Source organism: Callithrix jacchus, chromosome 4, assembly GCF_049354715.1.
Source record: "Callithrix jacchus isolate 240 chromosome 4, calJac240_pri, whole genome shotgun sequence".
Taxonomy (NCBI): Eukaryota; Metazoa; Chordata; class Mammalia; order Primates; family Cebidae; genus Callithrix; species Callithrix jacchus.
In genome coordinates this window covers 171,952,524-171,980,373 of record NC_133505.1, presented here as the reverse complement: position 1 = coordinate 171,980,373, position 27,850 = coordinate 171,952,524, and the positions used below count along the sequence as shown (strand labels likewise).

At 37.4% G+C, this 27,850-nt stretch overlaps 1 protein-coding gene across 13 annotated transcripts in view; it reads left to right on the top strand.

The window, feature by feature from the left end:
- The window catches only part of PDE10A (phosphodiesterase 10A), a 684,633-nt gene that overhangs the window by 618,006 nt on the left and 38,777 nt on the right, over positions 1-27,850 (top strand). For all 13 annotated transcript variants that reach the window (XM_078370444.1, XM_008995354.5, XM_035297766.3 and 10 more), the window contains 5 exons: positions 5,653-5,795; positions 6,821-6,904; positions 8,448-8,598; positions 13,513-13,668; positions 22,550-22,722. In XM_078370444.1, coding sequence (XP_078226570.1) covers positions 5,653-5,795; positions 6,821-6,904; positions 8,448-8,598; positions 13,513-13,668; positions 22,550-22,722 — 707 coding nt within the window. The remainder of the gene's footprint in view (positions 1-5,652; positions 5,796-6,820; positions 6,905-8,447; positions 8,599-13,512; positions 13,669-22,549; positions 22,723-27,850) is intronic.

The following is a 27,850-nucleotide window of genomic DNA, read 5'->3' as shown; positions in this document are numbered from 1 at the left end:
CACAACATTAGAATAGTTGTACGTATTTTGGGAGTATACATGATAATTTGATACCCGTAACTGTGTTAATCATATCAGCGTGACTGAAATATCCATCACCTCAGATACTTGTATTTTCTTTGTTTTGGGACCATTATGAATCTTCTAGCTATTTTGAAATATACAATAAATTATTATTAACTGTAATTTTCCTAGTGCACTATCAAACACTAGAATTGATTCCTTTTATCTGACATTATACACAATGAAACATTATTCAGCCATAAAAAGAAATGAAATCTTGTAACTTCCAGCAACAAGGATGAAACTGAAGGTCATTAGGTCAGATAAAATTACCCAGACACAAAAAGGCCAGTGTCACATGTCTGACTCACTTGTGGAAACTAAAAACGTGGATCTCATGGCAGTGTGGAGTAGAATGGTGGTTACAGGTATCTTATTCAGTGTTGCCCACATGTATGTGGAGTATGTGTTTGATTGTAGGACTTGCTTAGAGAATCAATTTAATTTGACTAATGATATCATTTAATGCTATTGGCAAACATATAGAAAAGATGTAGTTTAATACATATTTTGTCAATTTGGTTTTAAATGTAAATTAAATAGGAGAAAAGAGTGTATAATTTCTAACAGTAGGATAATTGTTATATCTCAAACGTTCCCAAAGTTAAACTACTTGTGTCTTAAAGAATACCTGTGCCAGGTGGTGTGCCGGTAAGTGTTTTACAGCAACCTCTCTGAAAACAGAACGGTACTGATTTGTGTGTTTCCCGGCTTTTCTGGTGTATATTCCCCCAATGTGGACAATTTCAAGCTGCTCACAAGCCATAATGAATGCAGAGTTCGGAAGAAATATGCATAATTGGCTCTTGCAAGCCAGTTAAGTGCGCCAGTGCCACAACAGAAAAGTAGACTCTCTTCTTGACACCAAAATCAAACAAAAGAGTCAAATGGCATGGCAACACAGTGCTGATATCCATCTTAAGATAAGGTTGCTGTTAGCATTGAGAACTTCGCAGTGACAGGCCAGCGTTTGTTCTTAGCCCTTACCGGTGTTACCCCATTAAACCTTACATTCTTTCATGGCTAAGTACTATAGCATCCTTAGTCTACAGATGAGACCCTGGGGAATGGTGAATTAAGTACTTTGCCTAAATGTATACAATTAGTCAATGGTGGACCAGAGATTCGGCACAAAGAAATGATCCCAGACTTCAGATGTCTAAGAGCTGCCTGACCCTGAGTGACTCTGGGTTCACTGTGAACACTGATTACAACAGTAGAGTGTCTCGTAGACACAGTCATTTCTAAGTGTAATGAGGGTTCTGTGTAAATGGCCCCCAAGAAAAACATTCTGAATAATCACTAATTAAATATTTTTGTATGCCGGTTGAGTAGGGATGCTATTTTATAACATGTGAATGGATGTATGTTTAACATATGGTAGATGTGTTCTGACAGTCCTGTTTTCCAGGTTGTCTTTATCCTTTTGTCTTTTGAGCGCATGTAGCTTTTCAGTATCCTCGTGCCTACAACTAATAGGCCAGCAAAATAAATTTCAGTTTTAGATAATTAGCAGTTCTTTCTCCTAGAATTCTGTTGTACTTGGATAGTGACTCTCAGATTTGCAGTGTTACAGGCAAATAATTTATGCAAAATGAGCTTTGAAAGATGACATACTTTTCTACCTTTATCAGTAACTTGTAATAGGATGAATATGGTAAAATCATTTGCTAATCATCCTACATTATACTATTTTCTCCTATTCATATAAAAGGTCATTTAGCAATTGGGAAGTAAATATCTATGAATTTTCCAAAATGAATTATTTTTTGCTGTGATTTTAAATAATTTTATCTTGTGATTAGTGTTATTTACCTATACTGATTACAAAAATAATAAAAAATAAATGAATAAAAATTTAAATGTAATGTTTACATATTTATAATATATTGACATTAAAAATTATAAATATTATAAATAATATAACTAATTTTAGATCATAAACTTATAAAATGACAATAAAAGGGGTAGGAGTCTTGTGAGACTGACATGAAATGATGCATGCAAAGCACTTAGCATACGGCCTGGCACACGTGCTCAATAGGATTCACGACTGTAGTAGCAGTTACTTTACTGCCTCGTATGGTTACTCTTACTAGCAGCTGTACTGCAGAATTTCACTGAATTACAGGTAATGCAAATTACAGTGAATATTGAGTAAATCCTGTCGATGGTTTACCTTCCTACCAGAATCTATGCGGTCATCTCTAAAGTGGAAAGCAAGTTGTATGAGGAAAATGTGAAAACTTGGATATTGATGTTTTTGGGTAAATGTTATTAAAGAAATTTTTTTTGTTGATTATTAGAGCTTTCAGAAAGGAAAGTTCATGCACAAGAAGGTTATGACTTGTCTAGGAAGCAGAGTCTTCTCTGACAGAGTGGGCCTTGTGCAGCAAGGAAAAGGTGACAGCAGTGTCCAGCCTACACTTCTAAATCTTATCTACGCTCTTTCTCAACTTTATTAGCAGGGAGGATTATTTTATCAATTGGCCAAAAGATAAATAAATAACCAATTGCTGAATAGACTATCCTTTCTTTATGGTCTCACCTTTGCAACCTTGCTGAAAATCAGCTAACCGTGTGTGTGGTCCTATTTCTGTATCTAGTTTCACTGATCTGTTTGTGTCCCTTGATGCCACTACCACACTGTTTTAGTTACTGTAACTTTATAATAAGTACTGGATTTAGGCACTATAATTTCTTCACCTTCATTCTTTGTTTTCAGAGTTGTTTTAGCTACTCTAGGTCCTTTGAATTTCCATATGAATTATAGAATCAGCTTTTAATTTCCTATAGAAAAGCCTTCTAGGATTTTGATTGGGTTGATATTTGAGAAGTTCAGTTCAAAGGGTGGTGTGAAATCTCTAACTGTAATTGTGGATTTATCGATCTGTCTCTTTTGCTTGCACTTCTGTCACTGTTTGCTTCATGTATACCAAAACTATCTTATTAGGTGCGTAGGACTTAGGGTGTTATCTCCTTGTAATGGCCTCACCCTTTTGTTACTCAAAATGATTTTCTTTATTCCTGATAATAGTTTTGTTCTGAAATCTACCTTGCCTGTCATTACTAATAAAGCCATTGTAACTTTTTTTTGACTGGTATTAAATAGTATAGCTTTTCCATCATTTAAATTTTTCCCTATGTCTTTATAGTTCAAGTAGAAATCTTATGAGTAGTATGTAGTTGACCCATACTTTTCATTCAGTCTGACAGTCCTTAACTTCTAATCATGATGCTTAGACCATTCACATTTAGTTTAGATGTAAATCTACCATCTTGCTATTTGTTTTTCTATGTATTTAATCTGTTATTTATTCCCCCTTTCCCTCTACCTTTAAAATAGAATTTTTAATGATTTTGTTTTATGAAGCAGGTTTTAACTGATGCAGATCTTCTCCACAAATAGTTTTCATTGATTCTGAAACCATTTAGATAATATATAAAAATGCAGCTGATTAGTTTGCAGGGTCAACTGATTGACATCAAGAAAAATGTAAATATATTTGAATTTCAACCAAGCAGTTAGTCATGAGGAAACAAAAATATAAGTGTAATTTTTAAGAACAGCCAAAACAATCTTTTTTTTTTTTTTTTTTTTTTGAGAGAGAGTCTCACTCTGTCGCCCTGTCACCCAGGCTGACGTGCAGTGGTGCAGTCTCGGCTCATTGCAACCTCCACCTCCTGCCTCCCCAGTTCAAATGATTCTTGTGCCTCAGCCTCCTAAGTAGCTAGGATTACAAGTGTGTGCCACCATGTCTGGCTATTTTTTTTGTACTTTTAGTAGAGACAGGGTTTAGCTATGTTGGCCAGGCTGGTCTTGCACCCTGCCTCTGCTTCCCAAAGTGCTGGGATTACAGGTGTTAGCTACCACCAATAAAACCTTAATTCCATTTTGAATCAACATACTTCCTAAGTAATACTTTTCTCAAATAGTATAACTGAAAATCTAAATAGTGAAATAAACTGAACCATCCCTTAAATCACTATTTCCAAAGGTGTTAAAGCAGTTGATGATTAATAACATTTAATGATAGTACTTTTATTTAGAAATATGTAATTTTTTAGTAAGAACAAAGACTTACTTGGTAAGTAAAATATTTAAAAATATACCCACTTAATTTTAATGTTTTAAATTTCTATTTATAATGTAAATAATACATTAATGCTGTTTGTGTGCATATAATTACTAACTGTATATTCATTCATTGGGTTTGCATTTCCACAATTTGTTTACTGATAAGATTTTCATGATCAAACATGAGAGGACTTTGAGATCACCAACAATGAAGCTAAATATTTAAAAATGATGACATAAAGAAAATATCTTCGCTCTTGACCCATTTTGCACCATTCCTTTTTTTTCGACTGTTGCTGCCAGGCTGGAGTGCAGTGGTGCAATCTCAGCTCACTGCAACCTCCACCTCCCAGGTTCAAGCGATTCTCCTGTCTCAGCCTCCCAAGTAGCTGAGATTACAGGCATGCACCACCACACCTAGCTGATTTTTGTATTTTTAGTAGAGATAGGTTTTTGCCATGTTGGCCTGGCTGGTCTTGAACTCCTGACCTTAGATAAGCCACCCACCTTTGCCTCCCAAAGTGCTGGGATTATAGGGGTGAGCCACTGTGCCTGGCTTTCATTCATATTTTTATGTGGACTGGATAGTCCTACCTATAGCTGGTGAGCTATCCTGTAGAAAATGTTATTTTAAAAATGCAAAATGTTGAGAAAGGTACTCTAGCTTACCACCATGGTTTCGGTATTAATTTGCTTTAGACAATTCCTAATTAATCCCACCTATTTAATAATTCACAAGTATAAATACTGACCCATTCCTTTGGCTCCACTGCATGTTTTTATTTTATCTCACTTATAATTTATAATTATATGTAAAACATTTACACACAGATACAGATACACAAGATTTCAACTTAATAGGATGGTGAAATGTACCTATCCATTTTGATTAATGTCATTACCAATTTATATACTTTATGGGCACAGTCTGTGACGAATGCAAACTTGTGTTACTCATTTGAATGTATTGCTGTAACACCAATAACACCCCAAATTCAGTCTTGTTAAGAATAGTAAAAATACGCAGTCAAGATAAAAACCAGAGAGGGAAATGATGAAAAGCGTCCAAGGAAATTGAATTTGATGTGCAGGTGAAACATAGTAAAATTTTTTGTTTTAACAGATTGAGAAGTACCTGAGATCTTATACTGATATTTAAAGTACTAATATCATTTTCTGATTATAAAATGAATGTGTTTAATTTTTGTTATTTAAAAATTTAGAATTCTAGAGCATTTTAAAGAAGACAAATGCCAAGTAATCTCATTAACCAGAGATAATGTCTGATAAAAACTTTTAAAGCATTGACAGCATTTTTTAAAAGCTGTTTACTTTGAATCTGTAGTCACGTATGCATAGCCCAGTGCATATGGAAATATGGATAATAAAAAACAGTTCCACCTTGGTTTTCATTTTAGTTCTGATTCTTTAAAACCAAATTCTGAACTTCAGTGACAACACAATTTAAACATTCTTTTAATCTGGGGGATTTTTGGGGATTTGCTTTCTAGATGTATCATAGAATTCGTCACTCAGAGTGCATTTACCGGGTAACGATGGAAAAGCTGTCCTACCACAGCATTTGTACTGCAGAAGAGTGGCAAGGCCTCATGCAATTCACCCTTCCTGTGCGTCTCTGCAAAGAAATTGAATTGTAAGTATGTTGCTTCGTCAGTTTCTTCGGGAACCATTTTTAATTGAATTGAACCATGAAGCAGGTTATAGAATTAGAGTCACAGTTATTATACACATATTACATGCGGGGTTCCATGCGTTGCCATTTTCTCCCTGTGAAGTGATTTGATATTGTGATAGCATTTGGAAATAAAGGCCAGATCTCACTATCTTAAAAAAGAAAATCGGCATTCAGTTTTGAAATGAGTTAACCTAAACCTTAGCATTTCTCATTAGTCTCTTGCATACTTTATACCATGTAGTATTTAACATTCAAAATGGCATTTAACATAAGATACCAGAAAGTCCTCACTTCCGTATAAATTTAAATTTCCAAATTAAATTCAAGAATGTTGTCATAATTTGACCTTCATACTTTATTATTTAATCCTATGTTAATATATTCCAGTTACTAGAGGGTGGGGCCTGTGATAACTTTATGTTCACTGTAAGTGTAAGCGGACACTGTCTACATAGGCAAGCTTCAGAAGTGACTTAGGTCTGATATTTGCCTTACAATTAAAATTATAGTATATCTTATGCCATACTGTTTATTCAAGTCTAATCTTGGCAACTAAATTAGCAAATGAAAAATAGGTTGTAACTTCGGTGTTTATAATAGTGAAATTATTATCAGTTAAAATAGGAGATGGAACAATTCCAGAAGGCTTTCCCCTTTTCTATGACTGTGTATGTATCTAATATTTGTAATATACCTTTTAGTACTTTTAATTTTTCTCATAACAAATGAAGCATCATTTTTAAACAGATTAATCGAAAATGAATCAATACCTCAAATATTGGACTAGATTTATAAGGGATTATGTGGAATTTCTTCCTGGAAATCTTCAGTACTGGAGAGATGTGGCTGAGAAGGCAGGAAAAGGCATGGCTGAGCTCCTGGTGTCTCTTTAGCTCCTTGGGACAAAAAGTGAAATTATTTTCTTTAGTTATTATGTTTATTCTAATTATATTTAGTGATAAACTGCCCTTTTAAAATTTCAGATTCCACTTTGACATTGGTCCTTTCGAAAACATGTGGCCTGGAATCTTTGTCTATATGGTTCATCGGTCCTGTGGGACATCCTGGTATGAATGCCTTTAAAATTTCCTTTTTGAAATTTTGGGTGACAGAACCTCTTCTTCCTTCAACGTAGATGCCTCACCACCAGCGTCTTTGTTTATAATCATTTAAAAATATTACATATATGCATTCCTTTTTTTCTAAATATTCAAATAAAAAAGGGCTGAAATTATTGTACAAATATGCAGCCTTTTCAGATTCTCTGTAGGGGCTATTGTGTTATCTAGCAATGTGGTTGTAGCCTGGTTAGCAAATCTAAAAAGCTTTCATAAAAACAGAGGCTGGAATTGCTTTGCCTATGTAACTGAAAGAGACAGGGGTTACTACTAACCAGAATTATACACTTTTAGAAACCAGGTTTAGAATACCACATGTAAATTTAGCATCAGCTTTCAACTTCACATCATATGTCTATTAGAATAGATCAAAAGTAATGTGTCTCCTTATTAGAAGTGCAGTACTTTGTCAGTGATTTGATTATGGCACCATTTTATTGCAAATCTTTCCTCACTCACCTTGGCCTATCAGAGAGGCGTTTCCTGACTTTATATCTGATCCTTTACAGTGTAAACACACAGTGTTCAAATGCAAGAATAGTTTTCTTTTGCTCTTTTTTACTCATTTGGGAATTAAATGTCTTATAGAGCCTCTTAGTTTCTCTAGAACTACATTGGCATTCTTCTTGCAGCCTGTGTCTTTTCTAGCTGTGACGTTTTATAAATTAGTGTTTCAAAAGGATGCTCATAGCATACTTAACTCCAGTTAATTCTCAGAATGCAGTTGAGAGTTTGACCAGTTGGAATTCTTAAAATGCCATGCCTTATACTCCAAAGACGTTTGAAAATTTTCAGTGGAGAAAAACACAGGTTATATGTTAAGTTTTTATGAATTCTAAACTTCCCTGACTTAAGCTGTCTCACATCTATTTTGAGAGTTTGTATGGTCTTAAGTACATAATATAAAAATATATAAAGTATAACATTTGTAAAAATATACATTCTATTATGTTATATACTGTGTCAGTATTTGGTTATGGTCATTAGATACTTCATTTGAGAGTATAATAATACTTAATACTTTGGAATTACTTTGAAAGTGTAGTCACTCTAGAAAAGTCTCATGATATTTGCCGTTTGTAAGTCTGAATATTCCTTTTGGAAAATCTTAGCTCAAAATACCCTTTAGCAAGATGGTGCTATGTTGTCTTTTGAGCACTGTGGGGTGTCGGAAATGAACATAAAACTAAGGAAGATCATGAGGGCTGGTGACAGGTGACTATGTGCCAATACTGGTATTTTCTCGCTGAGGGGACAGTTACTACATCAGAACAGATACTATCAAAGAGTCTTTATTCTCTCCTTCTTTGCTGGAGAAATGGAAAGGAAATGGTGATTGAGTTTTCAGTGCTCATGGACTCAGTCAGCCTGGAAATCTTTAGAGTTGCACAAATATAAGGATACAGACATATGTGTACCTGAACTAGAGGGTTCTCCTACAACATAGTGATTCGCTACCGGTTTCAGTCATAACAATTTCTTTTCCATGCAGCTTTGAGCTTGAAAAGTTGTGTCGTTTTATTATGTCTGTGAAGAAGAACTACCGGCGAGTTCCCTATCACAACTGGAAGCATGCGGTCACTGTCGCGCACTGCATGTACGCCATACTTCAGAACAACCACACGCTTTTCACAGACCTCGAGGTGGGTGTGCACTCTTTACCACTGCTCCTCGTAACCTCCGTGGACTGAATACTGCCTATCAGGAGCACATTGTTGACATGGATTTGTGACCTGTTATTCCAAGAAAATGTTTGTTTCAATAAATCAATAGCAGGCCATTTTTAGATTCCAGTATCCAAACATTTAGCATACTATTTTGTATAAGAAATGTAGATAAAAGAAATTTTAACTTCACCAAAATATCCCCCAAGGAAACACTAATTTTGTAGTCTCTCTTCTCTATTAAAGCTTAAATGTTCTGAAGGGATATAAACAGTGAATTTTATTCATTGCTTACATGCCCTGGAAAATGTAGACTCATCCTGCCAATTTCAGAACTTAGAGTATTAAATACAGTGAAGACGTAAGTGGTTTTGGTCTCCTCTAGCATGAGGAAGCAAAGGGTCCGAAATGTTTAATTAATTTACATGACTGTAAATACCCAGAGTTAGTGACATTTTCAAAGCTTTCAGAACCTCAGAGTTAGAGCTGGAGATGGCCGCTTCCTTTCACCATTCACAGTCAAATTCCCTTACTTGAAAGCCAGGCTAAGTGCTTAGACTCCTGGCCACAAAGGTTGCTGATTCCACATCTGAACAATCCTGACCTTGAAGGATATTCCTCCCTCTGACCACGTGGGGCCTGGTAGTGTCTACTCACACCTTAGATGGAGTCCTCCCTTCTCTCCTTTGTAAAACTGGTATAATGTTTTACGTGACGTACGACTGTGCAGAGAAAGGAGCTGTCATCTTTGTGATAAATAAATTGTGCTTTTCTCAGATTCACATTTAAACTAGAATCCAGTACTTGTGAAGGTCCATCCTATTCTTTTTCCATCCTACTGGAACAAATTCACGGTCTGAGTAGAAAACTAGAAAGGTGCATTCTAGGAAAATCAAAAACAAAATAAAATGTAGCATTTTGAAGAAAGAATAAAAAATTATCCTCCAGTTGTTTTTCTTTTTTAAATCTTTAGTTCAAGTGGAGTTTAGCCTAATCAGTCAGTTATTTATTTATTTATTTGGACAGGAAGAATTTAAACTGTCTTTATTGACAAGTACCATGATCGTTTAAGTAGAAAATCCCATGAATTTTTAACCAAAAAAGATTTTTCTATCAAAAAGCTATAGAACTAATGAATTTATCAAGGTTGCAGAATACAAGATTAATATACAAAAATCAGTTCTACATATTAGCAATCAACTGTGAGAAATAGATTTTTTTTTTTTGGTAGTGACAGGGTTTCTCCACATTGCCCAAGCTGGTCTTGATCTCCTAGCCTCAAGCAATTTGTCCACCTCAACCTCCCAAAGTGCTGATATTATAGGTGCAAGCCACCAAGCGTGGCCTATTTTTTGTTGTTGTTGTTGTTATTTTTGTAGAGTCAGGGTCTCTCCATGTTTCCCAGGCTGATCTCAATTTCCTAGGCTCAAGTGATCCACCTGCCTTGGCCTCCCAAAGTGCTGGAATTACATGTGTAATTCCATGTGAGCCACTGCACCCAGTTCAAGAAATTGAATTTTTAAAATTACTATTACAATATAACAAAATATGAAATAAAGACAAACTTGACCAAAAACGGTATAAGATTCATACAATATAAGCATTGCGAAGAGAAACTACTAACAAAAAGAAAGTTTTACCATGTTTGTATATCAGAAGACTTTGTATTGTTAACATGCCAATTTTCCCGAAAACTGATCTGCAGGTTCAATTCAACCCTAGTCAGAAATCTCATATATATATATATATATATATTTTACAAATTGACAGGCTTGCTCTAAAATTCATATGGACATACAAAGTACATAGAATAGCAAAACAACTTTTTTTTTTTTTTTGACATGGAGTCTTGCTCTTGTTGCCCAGGCTGGAGTGCAGCGGCAAAATCTCGGCTCACTGCAACCTCCGCCTCCCAGGTTCAAGCGATTCTTCTGCCTCAGCCTCCTGAGTAGCTGGTATCACAGGCACACGCCACTACGCCCAGCTAACTTTTGTATTTTCAGTAAAGACTGTGCTTCACCATCTTGGCCAGACTGGTCTTGAACTCCATTATTTATAACTTCCCCCCAAAAGATCCAATTGAAATCTTTTCTTTTTTCATATTTGTCTAAACAATGTTTTTTTCTATTGAAATCCGTGTATTGAGACTTTCAGCATTTTCTCCATTCTGTTCCTTTTAAGAAAGCAATTTCATTGTCTTGTTTTGCCATTTTGCCATACCCTGTGAGTTTAAGAATTATAGAAATTATACTTTCAAATACCATTAGAATTTATATTAAAAAAAATTGAAAATTTGAAGATAAGTGAGAAAAACTGTTGATACATGTTGACTCTCATTTAAGTTCCTAAGTCATTTCTGGAATTATATCATTACATTTTCCCAAAACCTCAGATCGTTTTGGCTGAAAAATAATCCCCAAATAACATACGCAAATATTTAAAACGTATTTTATAAAGAGGAAATTTAATCTCTAACAGAACCATTAGAAGTTATCATTTGATCTTTTTAAAGGGAAATGCTTAAGAAGGGTAATTCTTTATACATTATTTTCAGATGTATGGTTCTGGCACACCTTTAATAAAATAACTGAAAGTTATTTCAATTTTAAAAATGAGTTTAAAAACTGGAAAGATGATAACTTTTATGTATTATGCAAGATTATAAAACCTTGAGATTTCTTAGCAGGTACATGATGATAACACAGCAGCGTAAATATGGAAACCACCCCAAAACAAAATGATACTAACCACACAAGTAATTCAGTTATCTTAAGAATGCCAGGCAACTGTGATTGCTAACATGATGTTTCATGGGGTTAGGGGATACTGGTGAGATTTCCCTTCCAATTATGTTATGGGAAAAACCGGTTCGGCCTTATCAGGATAAAGAAGAAGCAGACATATCACTAAAAATGCACCTGTGAGAAGCTCTGCTGACTCCCATAGCAGCACTCCCATCTGTCAGCGTCTGCCCTCAGCAGGCTCTGCTAGCACACCTCCCTTAAATCATCATGCTCCTCTCCAGAGCTGACCCTTCTCTTTATCATCTCTGTCACCTCCACCTCTTTGAGAACTGCCTTCAATGCTTCCCACTCTTCTCTTTTCCTCCATTATCATGCTCTCACCCCTCTTCTCTGGATCATTGCCAACTACATGTAAGCATGCATTTTTGACTTCCGTCTCAGAGTATGCTCTGATCTGCTGCTCTGCTCAGCTCCCTCCCTGTTTCTTAGCTCTTCTTTGCAGAAACCCCATGGAAGTGTTAACCTACTGGCTCTTTCAAAATCCTCTCCTCGCATTCTGTCTGAAAATGACTCTGAGCTAGCTTCTGACCTTAACACCCCAGAAAGCACCCTGCTCCAGGTCACCAGTGACCTGCATGTTGTGAGGTCCAAGGGTCAGTACTCAGTGACTTCACTTGAATCCCGGGACACTCGGCTCTTGGTTTTTCTGCGGATGCACTGGCTGTTCCTCCCTTGGGTTTTTTGTTGTTGTTGTTTCTTATTCCTTCTTTTTCCTCAAGTATTAAAGGTGGAATACTTGAGAGCTTAGACCTTGACCCTTTTCTGTCCTCAAACTATGACCTTGGTGAGCTCAGCCAATCACGTGGCCTTAAATGCCACATGAGCACTGACAGTTTCATTTCTCCAGCCAAGGGCTATCTCTAGACCTTGAGGTTTCAACAGCTTCTACCTGACAAATCAAAATCTCCACTTGTCAAATCTCCACTTGCCCTTCGAGTAGACTTCTCACCCAGTCTGAATATGAACTCCTGACCTCTCTCCTCAAACCCGTTCCACCTACAGTTCTCCCATATCAGTTGATGGTAATCATTACAGCTTCTAAGGCCAAAAAAATTGAGGTTATATCTGACCCCTCCTTACCTCCTTCTTCCTCACACCCTGACAGTCAAAAACTCCTGTTGGTTCTGCCTCCAAATTGCATCCAGACTTTAACCACCCCTTAGGAGCCTTCATCGTTGTTATCCCGGTCGAAAGTTGTAGTCCATTTTGTCTCAGTTACTTTAGAAACCTCCTCAGCGATCTCTCATCCTTCTGGAGTTTGTCTTCAACACACAGTTGCCAGAATAATCTTCTAAACATATAAGCAAGATGATAACACTGCTCTTCCAAAACCCTGTACCAATATTTCCCCAGTCACTGAGAATGTAAGGCCGATGTGATGACTGCCTTCCCCAACTCTGCCCCGCTGGCCGCCGCCCTAACCCTCCAAGTCTCAGGGCACACTCGTCTTCAAGTGTATGTTCTCACTGCTCCCGGGCCCGGTGTGGTCCTCTCCCACACTCACCTCTCCTCTCCTTCCTCTCTCTCACCTCTCCGCTCACCTCTCCTTCCTCTCTCTCAGGCCTTTGCTCACACCTGGCCTTTCATGAGGCCTGCCTGCCTGCTTTATTTCATAACCAACCTGACTCCCTCTAATTCCCTTTAGCCTGCTCTGCCTTTTTCCTATATGTTTGCCTTTTTTACATGTGATACATGATTTACCTGTCATATTTATTGTTTATAATAGCAATGGCATTGTTAGAATTTAACACCGAATAGATTTTGTGGAAACTGGCTTTTCTTTCTTTGTGCAGATTTGCTTTATCTGTAATTCTTTGGAACATCTGTTTTTATACCACCTTTAATTTGATACCTCCTGCACCTTTTCCTAGAGTTAAGAGAAAAACTCAAAAATAATTTGACTGTCAGCTTCATAAGCAGAGAAACAAAGAAAGGGGCTACAAATAAGTTAGATTATCTGGAATTTCAAATATCTCTACGGGTGTTTGCTGTATTAATGCCAGAAAGTAATGTGACATGAACGTGAGCTGTCAGTGTGCTCGTTTGTTTCTGTGTTTTGAATGTCTTTGCATCATATTATGTTTTAAAGCGCAAAGGACTGCTGATTGCGTGTCTGTGTCATGACCTGGACCACAGGGGTTATAGTAACAGCTACCTGCAGAAGTTCGACCACCCTCTGGCAGCTCTCTACTCCACCTCCACCATGGAGCAGCACCACTTCTCCCAGACGGTGTCCATCCTCCAGGTGAGTCCCCTTGCACCATCTCCCGCTTTGTCTGAAGGGCTGCCTAAGCGATAGTTACACTTCGTAGGTGGAAAAGGAAGATCGGTATGGCTTCCTCAAAACCAACAGCTACATTTTGTAGTAGGACCTTATAGTTATAGTCACAATTAAATAATAGTGTTTTTTGCATAAAGAATTCTTTACAAAGATTTTTTAATATATGTATTTCACAATCACATTTGTTTTTAAAATACTATATCAATAAGCACATGGAATCCTAAAGCAATACTTATTTTACATAGTTAAAATCAATTAATTTTATAGATTAACGTATTCTTGAACCAGAACGTATTAAACAGTAAAGCTTTGAAGTTAGGGAAATTTAAGGTTTTAGGTACATCGTATGTAACCGTCTTATTTTTTTTTACATTTTCTGTTTTTCTACTTTGTTGCTTTTGCGATGTCTTGGTAATTGGTATAGACAATCCCAGATAGCACTTCAATATGACATATATGCTCCTTCTTTCTTAAACGGTTTTTCTCAAACTCACCTTTAAAAGGGAGCTGTTACATCATAATGATTTGATTCCTATCACAAACAATTTTTGAAAAGATCATCTGTGTGCGGCTTAAGATAGTGGACCCTGTTTGTTCCCTTCACCGTCAGCGTCTCTAAGTAGGAAGAGAAATTACTGTTACATCTTCTGATGATATGTCTAGGGGAAAGGGTTTTGAGTTTGCAGGATGTCCCCTCAAAATGCCAACAGTGACTCTACCAGTAATTGGCCACAGGCAAGTTGCAAAGCAGGAAGACTTTGCCACTTGGTGCAGTTTTTCTCTGTTGGACGGGCTGGGCCTCCTCTAGATGCCAGGATTTTTTTCTCCCCTCAGTTTCCCAAAGGCTTCTATTAGTGCCTCCTCATTTAACTGTCCATATGATGGGCAGTGCTACACGCTCAGTTCTTTTTAAAACTCGGAAGCTTACCTGTCCAGGTCTCCTTTACTCAGGCCTACGCAGGTCAATGATCACCTTGCTCTGTTGTGCATGCTCTTCTAATTACCTGCTGGGTAAAAGTGAACAGTATTTTAGATATGGAGCGAGTCACTTTCAAGCCGTCCCCAGTAGGTAGCAGATGTTCAGCTTGCTCATGGGCCAGCTCAGTCCTGAGAGCAACATGTAGTCACCATTTCTGTCATTTGCTCCATAGCAGCTTTTTAAACAACATGTGTTTGGATAGCTAGATATATACATGCATAAAACAGGCATACATAGAAATTTAAACAGGATAAAATGTGTGTGTGTCTATGTATGTGTACATGTTTATACATATGTGTAAAACATGCTTTTTGTAAGCAGATGGACATTCTAAAACTTCATGACAGCTTATACCTACTTTGACCTCACTCATCATTTGAGACTATTTGCTTGCATAAGAAGAATGCCAGAAACAACATCAGGATGACTTCACTTAGAAATAATTAGGAGTCACTGAATTAGCATCCCATGTTCTAAATGAATTTGTACGTTTGACAGTACGACATTGCTAGCAGTTTAATCACAACTGAATTTTAATAGCCAATATAGAGTTTCTTTTGAAAGCCTATTTTAAATATAATAGGATTAGTTTTGAAGTAGGCCAGAATTGCAAACTTTAGTGCCACTGAGTAGAATAAAAAATAAACCTTGTAATATGGCAGTCACATGAAGGCAGGTGGAATGGGGAAGCTCCAGGTCCACCTAAGTCCTAAGAAGACTTGGCCCAGTTGCTACCATCAAAAATGGATGTTTAGGGTGATTTGCCTCCATTTTGGCAAACCCTCAGCAAGGTGGAGATTGCAGATTATGTAATGCAGTGTTCCTAAAAATGATCAGAACTAATAACAAGAACTCATGGCAATAAGTTGAGACAGGTAAGCTGTTGGCATTTAAAAAGTTGCAGGAGAACAGATTTAGATATTAGAGCTGGTATTTCAGTCATTGGTGAGATAGTAATAGCAAATTCGTTCTTCTGCTTAGAGAAGATAAGGTACCAGGTACATTGCAAAAATCGAAGCTGGGACTAAGAACTAGGGATTGCCATAAATTCAGATGCAAAGCACTACCAGTTTGAAAAAACAAATGTATATATTTGATTGACAAAAACCCTTCCATTTGAGCTCTGCCCAGGGAGAAATAATATCGGGGTCATAAACAGACAGCCCCATCTACATGGACAGAAATATTCAGAAGAGTATCTTCCTTCTCTGAAAATGTCTGTACTCTTGGCTGATTTTGCAGTTATCCCCATGATACTTCTCTGAGTGTTTTTTCAGATTCATCTAACTGGTCCCTAAAATTCAATTTAATAACAAACATATTTATTGAGCACCCTCTATTTGCCAACACCTGTTTTAGGCACTGGAAGTATAGTTATAAACAGAACAAACAGAAATCCTTGTCCTCTGGAACTCACAGTCTAGAGTGAGGAAGGCCTGAGTCCCCTGACTTCTGCCCTTACGTTGTTCTCATTGGCCCACCACCTGGCCCACCTGTGGCTGTATCTGACAGTGGTACCCTGAGGACTCTGAGACCCGTGTGATCCTGCCTAGTGCTCAGTCGGACTTCTGCCCAAGCGCTTGGACTCTGTATTCCACATGGCCTGAATTGTGCTTGGTATAAACTTGCGTAGGTGCCTTCTGTATTTTATGTCTCTGTGGTGGCAACCTCATTGACCCAGGAATGCAGGCTGATGACCTTAGAGTCATCACTTTCCCCTTCTTTAGCCATATCTTCCCATTCTTCATCCCATTACCATCAAGTCCTGCCGATTTTATATTTCATCAGAAGACACCTACAAGCTTGACTAATTAAGATGATATCCTTGTGTAACAGTTAAAAACTCCAACTTCCAGTCGTTAAAATAAGACAGAACAATATGTACTTTCATGATATGAATACCTGATACTTCTGTTTATCCCAAAAGATTTTTCCCATTGCTTTCTCGATCTGCATTGCTAAAGACGTGATCGTAAGCATGGCACTGTCCACCCTCTGGCCACAGAGCCAGATACAACATAAGCAACTTTGTATGTCATGGTTGGAAATAGTTCCCTGTCCGGCATCCTCATAGGTGTGTGTTGCATATGGGGCTGCTTATTGTAGTTTGCCAACTTGAGGACCAGCTTTCAGTATGGCTGCCAGTGGCATCTATTGGATAAGCAGGGCATTCAGAAGAGTACTGCCAGCTAACATGGTGACAATGGCAAGCAAGGAGAATAATATAGTAGACTTTAAAAGCTAACCTTCAGGCTAGCTCTCTCCCCTATTACACACACACACATACACACATCCACACACGTATGTTACTCATGGTAGAAAAGCAGGAAGTGCGTATTTGCTCACAGCTTGCCTTAACCTTGGTTGCAGTGGTAGGGACGCAGTAGGTAGTCCCTTGTTGAGTGGGCAGTGGGAAGAGATTAAGTCATGGAGTAAGGGTAAGTATAAGAGCATCTGCAGAGAAGGTCAATCTCCGTTCTCATCTTTCTCTGAGCTTCCCATGGTGTGTAAATGCTGGGCATCTGGATTGTGTTCACGGCATTTGGGGCCCATCACTGTATAGATGGTGGACATTTAGCAGAGAGGAAAGTCTCACTGGAGTCTCTAGTAAATGGTTATCTTGCCCCTCTGACCTCTACAGCCTCCAAGGCATCACGCGCCGTCCCTACCTGACATCCCGGTTTCAGCCTTCATTGTATTTTGTCTGTCTTTTCGCCTTTCCCACCTTATCCATCACTGTTTCTCCAAGTGCTTGTCTCTCAAATCACTCCTCCAAATATATGCCTGGATGTTTTTCTCCTATTTAAAAGCCATTAGTGGCTCCCCGGGGCGTCAGGAGTAAATTTCCTGGTTTCTCAGTTGATACGCAAGTCTTTTATGAGAGGCCTCTGTCTGTTCCAGGACCATAGTATTTACTCTGCTTCTATAGTTTGAGATCGTGTCGTAACTCTGTACCACTGGCCAGCTTTCCTCCACACGTGCTTCCCCCACACCCTTTCTGTGGCCTCCCACTCAGGTATGGCCTCATCCAGTAAAATTCTTTTAAGTGCCTCCCCACAACGCTGGGGTGCATCACTGCCCCTTGTACACAGCGCAGAGCGCCCAGGAATACATATATCTTAGTGGTTGGTTGTTTTTTTTTAACATTGTATTGAAATTTTCTGTTTGTGAGTTAGGCTTCCCACCTCTTCTGAATTAGAAGCTGACAAGGAGAGTCATTGCCCCTTGCAGACTCACAGGCCCACCTCTGGGGCTGTTGATACGGGCACAGGGGGAAATGTGAAGGTAGAGCATGGGGAGAAGGGCAGAGTGGGCGGAACCTGCACTAGGAGACCTGAAACTGGAGCTTTATGTAAGGAAAGTGAGTAGCTATGTCCGGTGGGGCAGAGAGCTGAGACGCCGAGCTCGGGAAGGCAAATGTAACGCCTTCAAGTGAGGAGATTGTTAATGGGAACAGTGACATCCAAGAAAGTAGGTTAGCTTCGTTTTCTTGCCTAAAAACTGACTAGCTTACAATTAGTAACTGTGATAGAACCACTATTGCTGGAATAATAAATCAGTTTATTCTGTTTACTCATGAGATATTAATGATTATTTTGAATATTGAAACTATACTTTTTTCTTTCTTTTGCCTTCTGTGAGTACCCTATTTTGACTTTGAAAATAGCCAGAATTTTAGAAAATAGACCAATTAGGAAAGATTATTCTCATTATTAAGACTATTTTTTAAAATTCCACTAATTTTAAATTATCTGTTGCTTTTGAAATATGGTCATATATCTGAAAATTATCTATTTATACCCACACCTTGGGATCCCATGGCTTTTTACTAGTTTGTATAGCAGTATGATTTCTGTGACTCAGCTAGAGGGTTCTTCCAATTAGTCTGCACTACGTAGAATTTACTGTTATGTATTACAATTACAGCAAAATTATTGTACCTATATTCAACACTACCCGTGCTACTAATCTAAGATATATGACATAGCGGCTAGTTTAAATCTGTCCTTTTCTACAGATATGTTCCGAATGGAAGAGGTATTTGGCTGTCAGGTGCTTTTCTAGGCATATATTTGTTTGTTCATCTCTCTTTCCCATAATTCTGACTGTGGAAGTTACACTGGTAGATTTCATCATCATCACCATCACCATCACCATCATCATTGTTATAACAGTCATCATTTTATCATGTATTGGGTGCTTACAGTGAACCCGAAACTTAAGTATTTTGCACATATTTTAATACAGCTTATTTTTATTATATCCCCATAAGATAGGTATCATTATTTTCATTTTACAAAGGAGAGTAATATGTGTTAAAGAGTTTAAGTAATCTATTTGTCACATAACTAATACAGAATGACATTAAAAACTAGAATTATTTGACCACAAAATCTGCGCTCATAATTACCATAGTTGCATCATTGACTTATTTTCCTGAAGCACCTAAATGATTCAGCCCATACCTCTGGCTTTCTGTAGCAGTGCTTGACACAGTGGGGCAGGATTGCTGTAGATCAAGGCTTGGACTGGTTGTCATGCAGGCAGAGAAATTTGAGCTTCAGGGTCTTTCCGTAAGAATCTCCTTTATAGGGCCTGGCATCCTAGGACTTTTTGAGGCATTATTTATGATTAATAATAATATGTTTCAAACTGTCTGAGGAAGACTGTCAGTCTGCCTTCCTGCCTTGGTTCTGGCCTACCTCCAGTCTACATTGTTGCTAGAATGAAAGCTCTGAAACACAAATCTCATCATATCGCCACCTAACTTAAAATTGTCAGCAGCTCATAAATACCTTCCCGATCATATTTCAGTTCCATAATCAAGCCATTCAAAAACTATTTGAGGTTATTACTCCCTATTTCCCTATTCAATTTGCTTAGCTGTATGGACTTCCTATAGTTCCTACCAAATATCACTATATCTGTGATCTCAGCTGCTCCATGTCACATGCTGCTCCTCCTACCTCTACTCGTCTTTCGGAATTCACATCCTCACCAAGGAAAAGCCTTACATGTAAATAAAAGACTTCTTCCATAGTAATGTGTTTAGCTCAGTCATAGGGAGCATTCCACTCTATTTTAATTACGTGCTTTTATGCCCAGATGTCTCCCACTAAACTGTCAACTCCTTAAAAAATGAAACTTATACTGTTTGGGACTTTGATATAGTAATTACCAAACTACTCATGTCCTTACACAAAATGGAGCACTGCAGATTAAATACCTGCCCAGAAAAGGAAGACATACTGTATGTTCTTCATTGTGGTGGGAAAGACAGCTGTGGCAAGAAAGCAGTGGCTTCTTAATGCCCCAGCAGTGGACAGAATACTTAGAGCCTTTAGGATCCCCATGATTAAGGGCTGGAAGGGATTTTGATGATCATCTATTTAGGGGAGTCCCTGGGTCATCTTTAAGCATTGGCACCAATTTCCACATTGTTTCCATTCTCTAACATCAGCTCTCAGCCACAGCATTTACAACCAGAGCCTACCTGTGTGCTTTCACAGAGATGAGAATTACATGCTGTTCACCCCTATTAAGTTTTAAAAACATTCCTGGGTATAAAAAGTTTACTATTCCATGCTTGATGCATGCAAAATGGAATCAGCTAGCTTGAATTAACATAGACTTCAAACTACTTAACTATAATAAAATTATCAATTGTTGTATACAAGTATTACATTGTATTATAAGGCTTTATTATGTGTTCACAAATGTGAGATTGGAGGTTTAAAGAAGATACTGTTTGTCTACTGTGCTTCATTGCTTTATCTCCCTGCCTTATTTTCTTTAGTTTGGGTGGCAGCAAATGCTAGATTCTCTTAAAGAAAAGGGAGACATTTATTTTTTGTTTATGCATTCATTCCCTTTACTTTTGTAAAATATTGAAGGAGACAGCAAATGAGTTATGCCTTTTTATTATAAAAACCCTCTACTGAGCTTTTTCACCTAGTTTCCTTTAATACTGAAAAGTAATGACTCTGAAATAGCATAAATTATTTCAAACAAATCTTAGTTTTGGGTCAGTCGACACTTTTGGGAGTCTGATAAACACATGAGCTTACAGATGACACACTCAGTGTATTATATAGAACTACAGTGAGCTTATAACTCTTTTGTTCCCAACAGAATTTATAGAGCCTAGGCTAAGGAGGCCTTATTTTAGAAATTTTTTAAAAATTTCAACAGCAGACTCAAGTTTTTATGTACTGTGATTTAACAGGTTATGGTGGTAATTATTGGTGATAAAGAGAGTAGAGCATGGAAATACAAAGCATCAAAATGGATCAGCTGTGATTCCCTTCACATGACCTGCAGAAAGCAGATATGTACATGAGCACCAGCCAGGCGTACTGAAACATGAAGTGGGAAATGCAGGTCACAGGCATTAAGTGTTGGTGCAGAGGCGATGGTCACATCAGAGGAAAGCAGATACCACAGCATGAATCAGAGTAAAGATTTCCTTCTTCTGACTTTGTACAGCAAAAACGAGGAGAGTTGAGGTTGGATGATAATTGGGTTCAGCCAGCAGCCCAAAGCTTGACTCCCCTCCTGTTGTCCCCATCGGTCACTAACCAGCCTGTGCTTGAACAGCTCAACTCATAGCGTCTCATGCACAGTCCATGTGGGAACTCTGAACTAAAGTGAAGGCGTGTGTTTGAAAGTGCTTTATAAGCTGTAGAACTTCCTACAATCGTAAGGCCTTACTACGGTTATTGCCAGGAAAATAACTAGAACTGAGTCCATTTGTTGCATTTATCATATGATAATTCAAATACTTCTAAGACTTTAAGAGCAAATAATATAGGACTATTCTAGTAATTGAATACAAATGGTTCGTGTACAGTTTCATTTAAGAATATGAAGAGACATTGTCTTGGTGAGATGGCTAACTTTGTAAAGAAATACACTTCAATCATTTTAAGTTTTTACTGCATTTTAAGCCAATAAATGTATATTAAGAAAAGTGAAATTAATTAAAAATCAACTTAGAGTAGTACTTTATTGACTAATAATGAAATAATATCAAGTGATTGATGAATCTACAAATTGAATGCATCTTAATTATCTCAAACTTTTCAGTTTTAACAAAAGCTTTTTTTTCTCAATTACAAATCAAAACCTTAAAATCTCCAGAGGAAGAAATCATTGTAAATTTTTTAAAAGATTAATACACAGAAGAATATTCTGAGGCAATAGAATTCAGATTACCAATGTTCTGGTCTTGTTTCGGGTAATGATCTGCCATTTCCACCTCCCTTGAGAATAGAAGATGATCCTAGAGTTGTTGTACCTTCAGTAATTTGTGTTTTATGGAAAGGATTTTTGCCCTTAGAGTTTTTGATGTGTTTGAATACACATTATATTGAGGTTGTAGGACACTTTCTAGTAGGATACAGAGAAGTATATTACTATTCATTAGGCATGCTTTGATATGCTACATCCTGAAGTGGACAAAGATACAGCTGGCTTTTTAAGCCCATTACGGTTCTAGTATAATACAAAAATTACTGAAGTTTTTAATTAGCTTAAGAGGAAAAGTCTTTAACTTAAATATTTTACATTTTCAAGTTGTTTATTAGAAATATGCAAGAACTAGGTATATTTAAATCACTGCGGTTTTTGTGGTAGGAAATGGCGTGACTGTAGTTGAAACAGCTGCTTTAAATGGTAACTTCATTGTTTCTGGAGCCAAAATATATTTTGTTAGTCATTTCAAACTATTCTTTTGTTTCCCCCAGACCTTGCATTAGGGTGCCAAATGTCATTGACCGACTATATTGTTTCAAATAACTGAAAATGTCATAAGATTAGAGCTTGTGCTTGTTATTGGTGGTTTTTTTATTTGTATTTTTTCCATAGTTGGAAGGGCACAATATCTTCTCCACCCTGAGCTCCAGTGAATATGAGCAGGTGCTTGAGATCATCCGCAAAGCCATCATTGCCACAGACCTTGCTTTATACTTTGGAAACAGGAAACAGTTGGAGGAGATGTACCAGACCGGATCGCTAAACCTTAATAATCAATCACATAGGTAAAAATAATTTTAAAAAGCTTAGAAGCTCAGAAAGTGTTATCTGGAATAAATTGATACTTAAGAAATATAATGTGGCATAAGTTTATGTTTGAAAAAAGAAATGTAAAAGCTTTACATGTTTTTCATTTTATGTACATCTTGTTTATATTTACTTTAGACATTTTGTTGTTTGACAGAGTTGCTGACAATGTCTAGAGAAGATAATTAAAATACAGATTGGAAGTTAAACTAGTCACACAGGGACTGGCACCTTGAAAAGGAAAGGCTGGCGTGATGTTTTCGCAAGAGGTCCCTTCTTGCTTTAATCACCATTCAGGGTCTGGCCGTTAGCCTCAGCAACTCAAGAGCAAATGAAATTGCATTCCTGTTTCAGAGTCCAATCCTATTAAGCAAGCTAATGTGATTGATGTAGAAACTGGACTCCCCTTTCATTGATCTGCAAATGTACGATGCAGTCACAAGGATCAGAATGTTGGCATCCCATGGCATCAGAATCATTTAGGAAGCCAAGTTGCAATAAAAAGTTTATTTGGTGAACATGGAATTAGAACAAGGAGGATTAGATAAATTATGTGTCCTAATGGAATCAAGCTAAATTAGTCTGATGCCCTTTTGTTTCTGAGGATGAGTGTCTTGCCTAGTAGATTCAGAAATATGTCAGGTATGTTCATTATGAACCTGTTCACCCATCTGTATATGAGATCTAAGTTCATTGGCTAACCTGCCATCATCTCCCCATGACAGTTTGTAGTGGCAACACTAGCTTTTATTGCTGTGGCTTTCCTGTTCCTGTTTGCATGTCTGACCAACTTCATCTTAAGTGAGGACATCTTTCTCTCTAGGCCAGCGAGCACTTCTCTACTGCTTCCATGCCAGTCTTGCTGAATTTGGATTTACACTTTTTGTCCAGGTGTTCTGTATATCTCCTCTGTGATTCATTAAGTAGTGATCCTACATTTGTTCTCTGGGACAGCCTGTTTTAAAGTTCTTAGAAGCAATTCACTATTCACTCAGGTACACCAAACGCAAAATATTAGTTTTACAAATGACTATAGATATCTAATAAAGTTTACCTCTTCAAGAATAAATACTATGTGTATAATGATATTGATGCCTTTAGATAAAAAGCAGTTCTTTATGATTGAACTTACTTTCAAACTGGACACCAGATTTTGTAGAGCTTGAAACTGTTACAATTTAGGGAATGTTATTTAAGAAAACAATACATGCTTTTACCACTGTATCTTTGTTGCTTTGAAATCTATTTTATCAAATGTGAGAATTGCAAGGATCAATGCAATAATAAGAGATCTTAATACCCAGATACATAAGACCCATAATGAGATTTAGACTCAACGAGACGGAAAATTAATAAGGATATCCAGGACTTCAACTCAGATCCGGAACAAGTAAACTCAATAAATATTTATAGAGTTCTCCATTTTAAATACACAAAATATTGATCAGCCATTATTAATACCCATTTTTAGAATGAAGCAATATTCCTGTTCTCTCTCCCTCTTTTTCTTCCTCTTTCTTCCTCTCCTTCTCTCCTTTTACTTTTCAACATCCTAGTTCCTCACCTCTACTCAATACATTCCTCTGAACACCTGATTCCTTGCGATTCTCCCGTCCCACTGAAACCTCCAATCCATTTTAAAAAAAAAGAAAACAATACAAAGAAATCTTATCTTCACACATAGCAGTCTGACGTCATTGCCAGGGCCTCTCCCAGGACCATACAGAGGGTTGGAATCAGGGAAAAGCCACGGAACGTCCACTAGGATGTTCTAGCATATCCTTCTTTTCCCTCAGCCCAAGTGAGAAGTGTGGTCTATAGTCTTTATGTCTCCAGTAGGTTGTGTGTAGTCCTTGTTCCAAGACCCACAGCAGAGGTGCTTGTTCAGTATTTTTTTATGTCAATTCTAAGATCAGGGAAATACAGCCTTAAGGAAATATTCCTTGGTTTCCTGAAACCCATGTGCTTTCTTTTTCTTTGGCGGGGTGGGGGTTTATAAGTAAGAATCAGATAACTAGTATCTGGTTTCTCGACTATATTCTTTTCAGCAGAATGATTACAATAATTAGTATAAAATAGAAAATTTAAGCATTTACTTGAAAATAACATCACTTTTGGTACTCATGTACATATGTGTATGGTACATACTGTATAATTATGCATGTTTAATTTTTTATACATGATAATGAAAAGCAATTTAAACAAACATGCATTGGAACATGTGTTGGAAGGTAAAGCATTTTTAATAATTCAAATAATGTAGAGGTATAAAGAAAAAGTAATATATTATTCTGCATTCCAGTATCAACTCTCTGTTTCCTGTAATGTCATCTTATGCATTTTTCTGTGATTTTTTCAAAGGTAGGGGTGTGTGTGTGTGTGATACAGTATATTCAGGCATAACTCAGAGATACTCTAAAAGAAACTTTATAATAAAGGAAGTCACAGAACCTTTTTGGTTTCCCAGTGCATACAAAAGTTATACCATAGAGCCCATTAATTATGTAATAACATTAGGTCTAAAAAATGTATACCTTAATGTAAAAATACTTTATTGTTTAAAATGCTAATGATCATCTAAGACTTCGGCAAATCATAATCTTTTTACTGGTGGAGGGTCTTGCCTCAACATGAATGGGCTCCTGATGGTGGTTGCAAATTATAGGACGGGAGAGATGCATGTGGTGATTTCTTTTCTTCTTTTTAAAAGATGGGGTCTCATTCAGTCTGTCAGTGAGGCTGGAGTGCAGTGGCATGATCATAGCTCACTGCAGCCTTGAACTCCTGAGCTCCAGGGATCCTCCCACCTCAGCCTCCTGAGTAGCTGAACTATAGGCATATACCACTACATCCAGCTAAATTTTTTCATTTCTTATTTTAGAGATAGGGTATTGCTGTGCTGCCCAGGCTGGTCTCAAACTCCTGACCTTAAGCAGTCCTCCCACTTCAGCCTCCTGAATAATTAGGATTATAGGAAAGAGCCACTATGCCCAGCCTGGATGTGGCAATTTCTTAAAATAAGACAGCAGTGAAGTTTATCACATCAATGGACTCTTTCTTTCACGGAAAATATCTCTGCAGCTTACGGCACTCTTTGGTAGCATTTCACCTGCAGTAGACCTTCTTTCAACACTAGAGTCATTCTCAAAGACTTTATCAAGAAAGTTTATGGAATATTCTAAATCCTTTGCTGTCATTTCAACCGTGTTCCTAGCATCTTCACCAGAAGTAGATTTCATCTCAAGAAGCTTTCTTGGCTCATCCGTAAGAAGCAGCACCTCATCCGTTCAAGTTTGATGATTCCATCAGTCATCATTTTCAGGCTCCACTAGTTTCTACCACATCTTCCTCCATGGAAGTCTTGAAGCTTTGACTACCTCCTATGAATCATGAATGTTCTCAATGGAATCTTGAATGGTGAATCTTTCCCAGAAGGTTTTAATTTACCTTTCCCACATTCATTAGAGAAATCACTGTCTATAACGCTGCATTCTTATAAGACATATTTCTTAGATAATAGGACTTGAAAGTCAGAATTACACCTTGATCCATTAGCTACAGAACGGATGTTGTCTCCTTGTACATGTCCATCACAGCGCTTGGGGTTCATTGTCAGTGCGCAGTAACAGTTTGAATGGAACCTTTCCTTCTGAGCAGGAGGTTTCTATGCTAGGCTTAAAATATTCAGTACATCTGAATGCTCTAAACAAATGTGCTGTCATTGAGGCTTTGTTGTTCCATTTATAGAGCACAGACAGAATCTATTTAGCATAATTCTTATGGGTCCTAGAATTTGCAAAATGGTAAATGATCATTGGCTTTTCCCTGATGTCACCAGCTGCATTAGCCCCTGACAGGAGAGTGAGCTCATCCTTTGAAGCTTTAGCGCTAGACATTGACTTCTCCTCTCTAGATATACAAGTCCTAGATGTCTCAAATAGACGTTCTGTCTGTATAGACAATCTGTTACTTAGCTAAGCCCCCTTCATCCGTTACCTTAGCTAGATCTTCTCGATAACCTGCTGCAGCTTTTACATCAGCACTTGCTGCCTCAGCCTGCACTTTTGTACCTTGCTTTAACCCTCTCGAACCAATCTCTGCTTCTTTCAAACTTTCCTTCTGCAGCCTTTTCACGTCTCTCAGGCTTCATAGAATTGGAGAGTTAGGGCCTTGCTCTGTATTAGCTTTTGGCTTAAGGAAATGTTGTGGCTGCTTTATCTTCTATTCAGATTGCTAACACTTGCTTCATGTCATCAAGAATACTTAACCGTTCTTGTGTTCACTGGAGTAGCACTTTTAATTCCCTTGAAGAACTTTTCTTTGCATTCACAACCTGGCTGTTTGGCCCAAGAGTCCTTGCCTCCAGCCCATCTCAGCTTTGGATGTGCCTTACTAAGTTTAGTCACTTCTAGCTTTTGATTTAAAGTGAGGGACTTGTGACTTTCTGTCACTTGAACAGTTAGAGGACATTATAGAAGTTATTAATTGGTGTAATTTCAATATTATTGCTTTTAGGGAACAGGGATGTTCAAAGACAGGGAGGGAGAAGGGGGAACAGCCAGTTGGTGGAGCAGTCTGAATACACACATTTATCAATTAAGTTTACCATCATATATAGGTGTGATTCATGGTACCCACAAATAATTACAATGGTAACATCAAAGATCGCTAGTTATAGATCACCATAATGGATATAATAAAATAATGAGAACGTTTGAAATATTTTGAAAATTACCAAAATGTGACATAGAGACTCAAAGTGAGCACTTGCTGTTGGAAAAATGACGCCGATATCCTTGCTGTACAGAGCGTTGCCACAAAACTTCAATTTCTAAAAAAAACAAAAACACAGTATTTGTGAAGCACAGTCAGCAAAATGCAGTAAAACAATGTATGCCTCGAACATATACTGCCAACAATTTATACATATATTAAATTCTCAGAAAAGGCTGTAGAAATTCACACTCCTTCTAACATGAAGGTGAAAACCCCTACTCATTATATATACCATTCTCTAACCACTCACTATATTGAAGATCTTTTAGTGTTTGTTTCTTACTTATTATTCTGACTTCTCTGTATTTTTCTATTAATAAATTTTGCTTA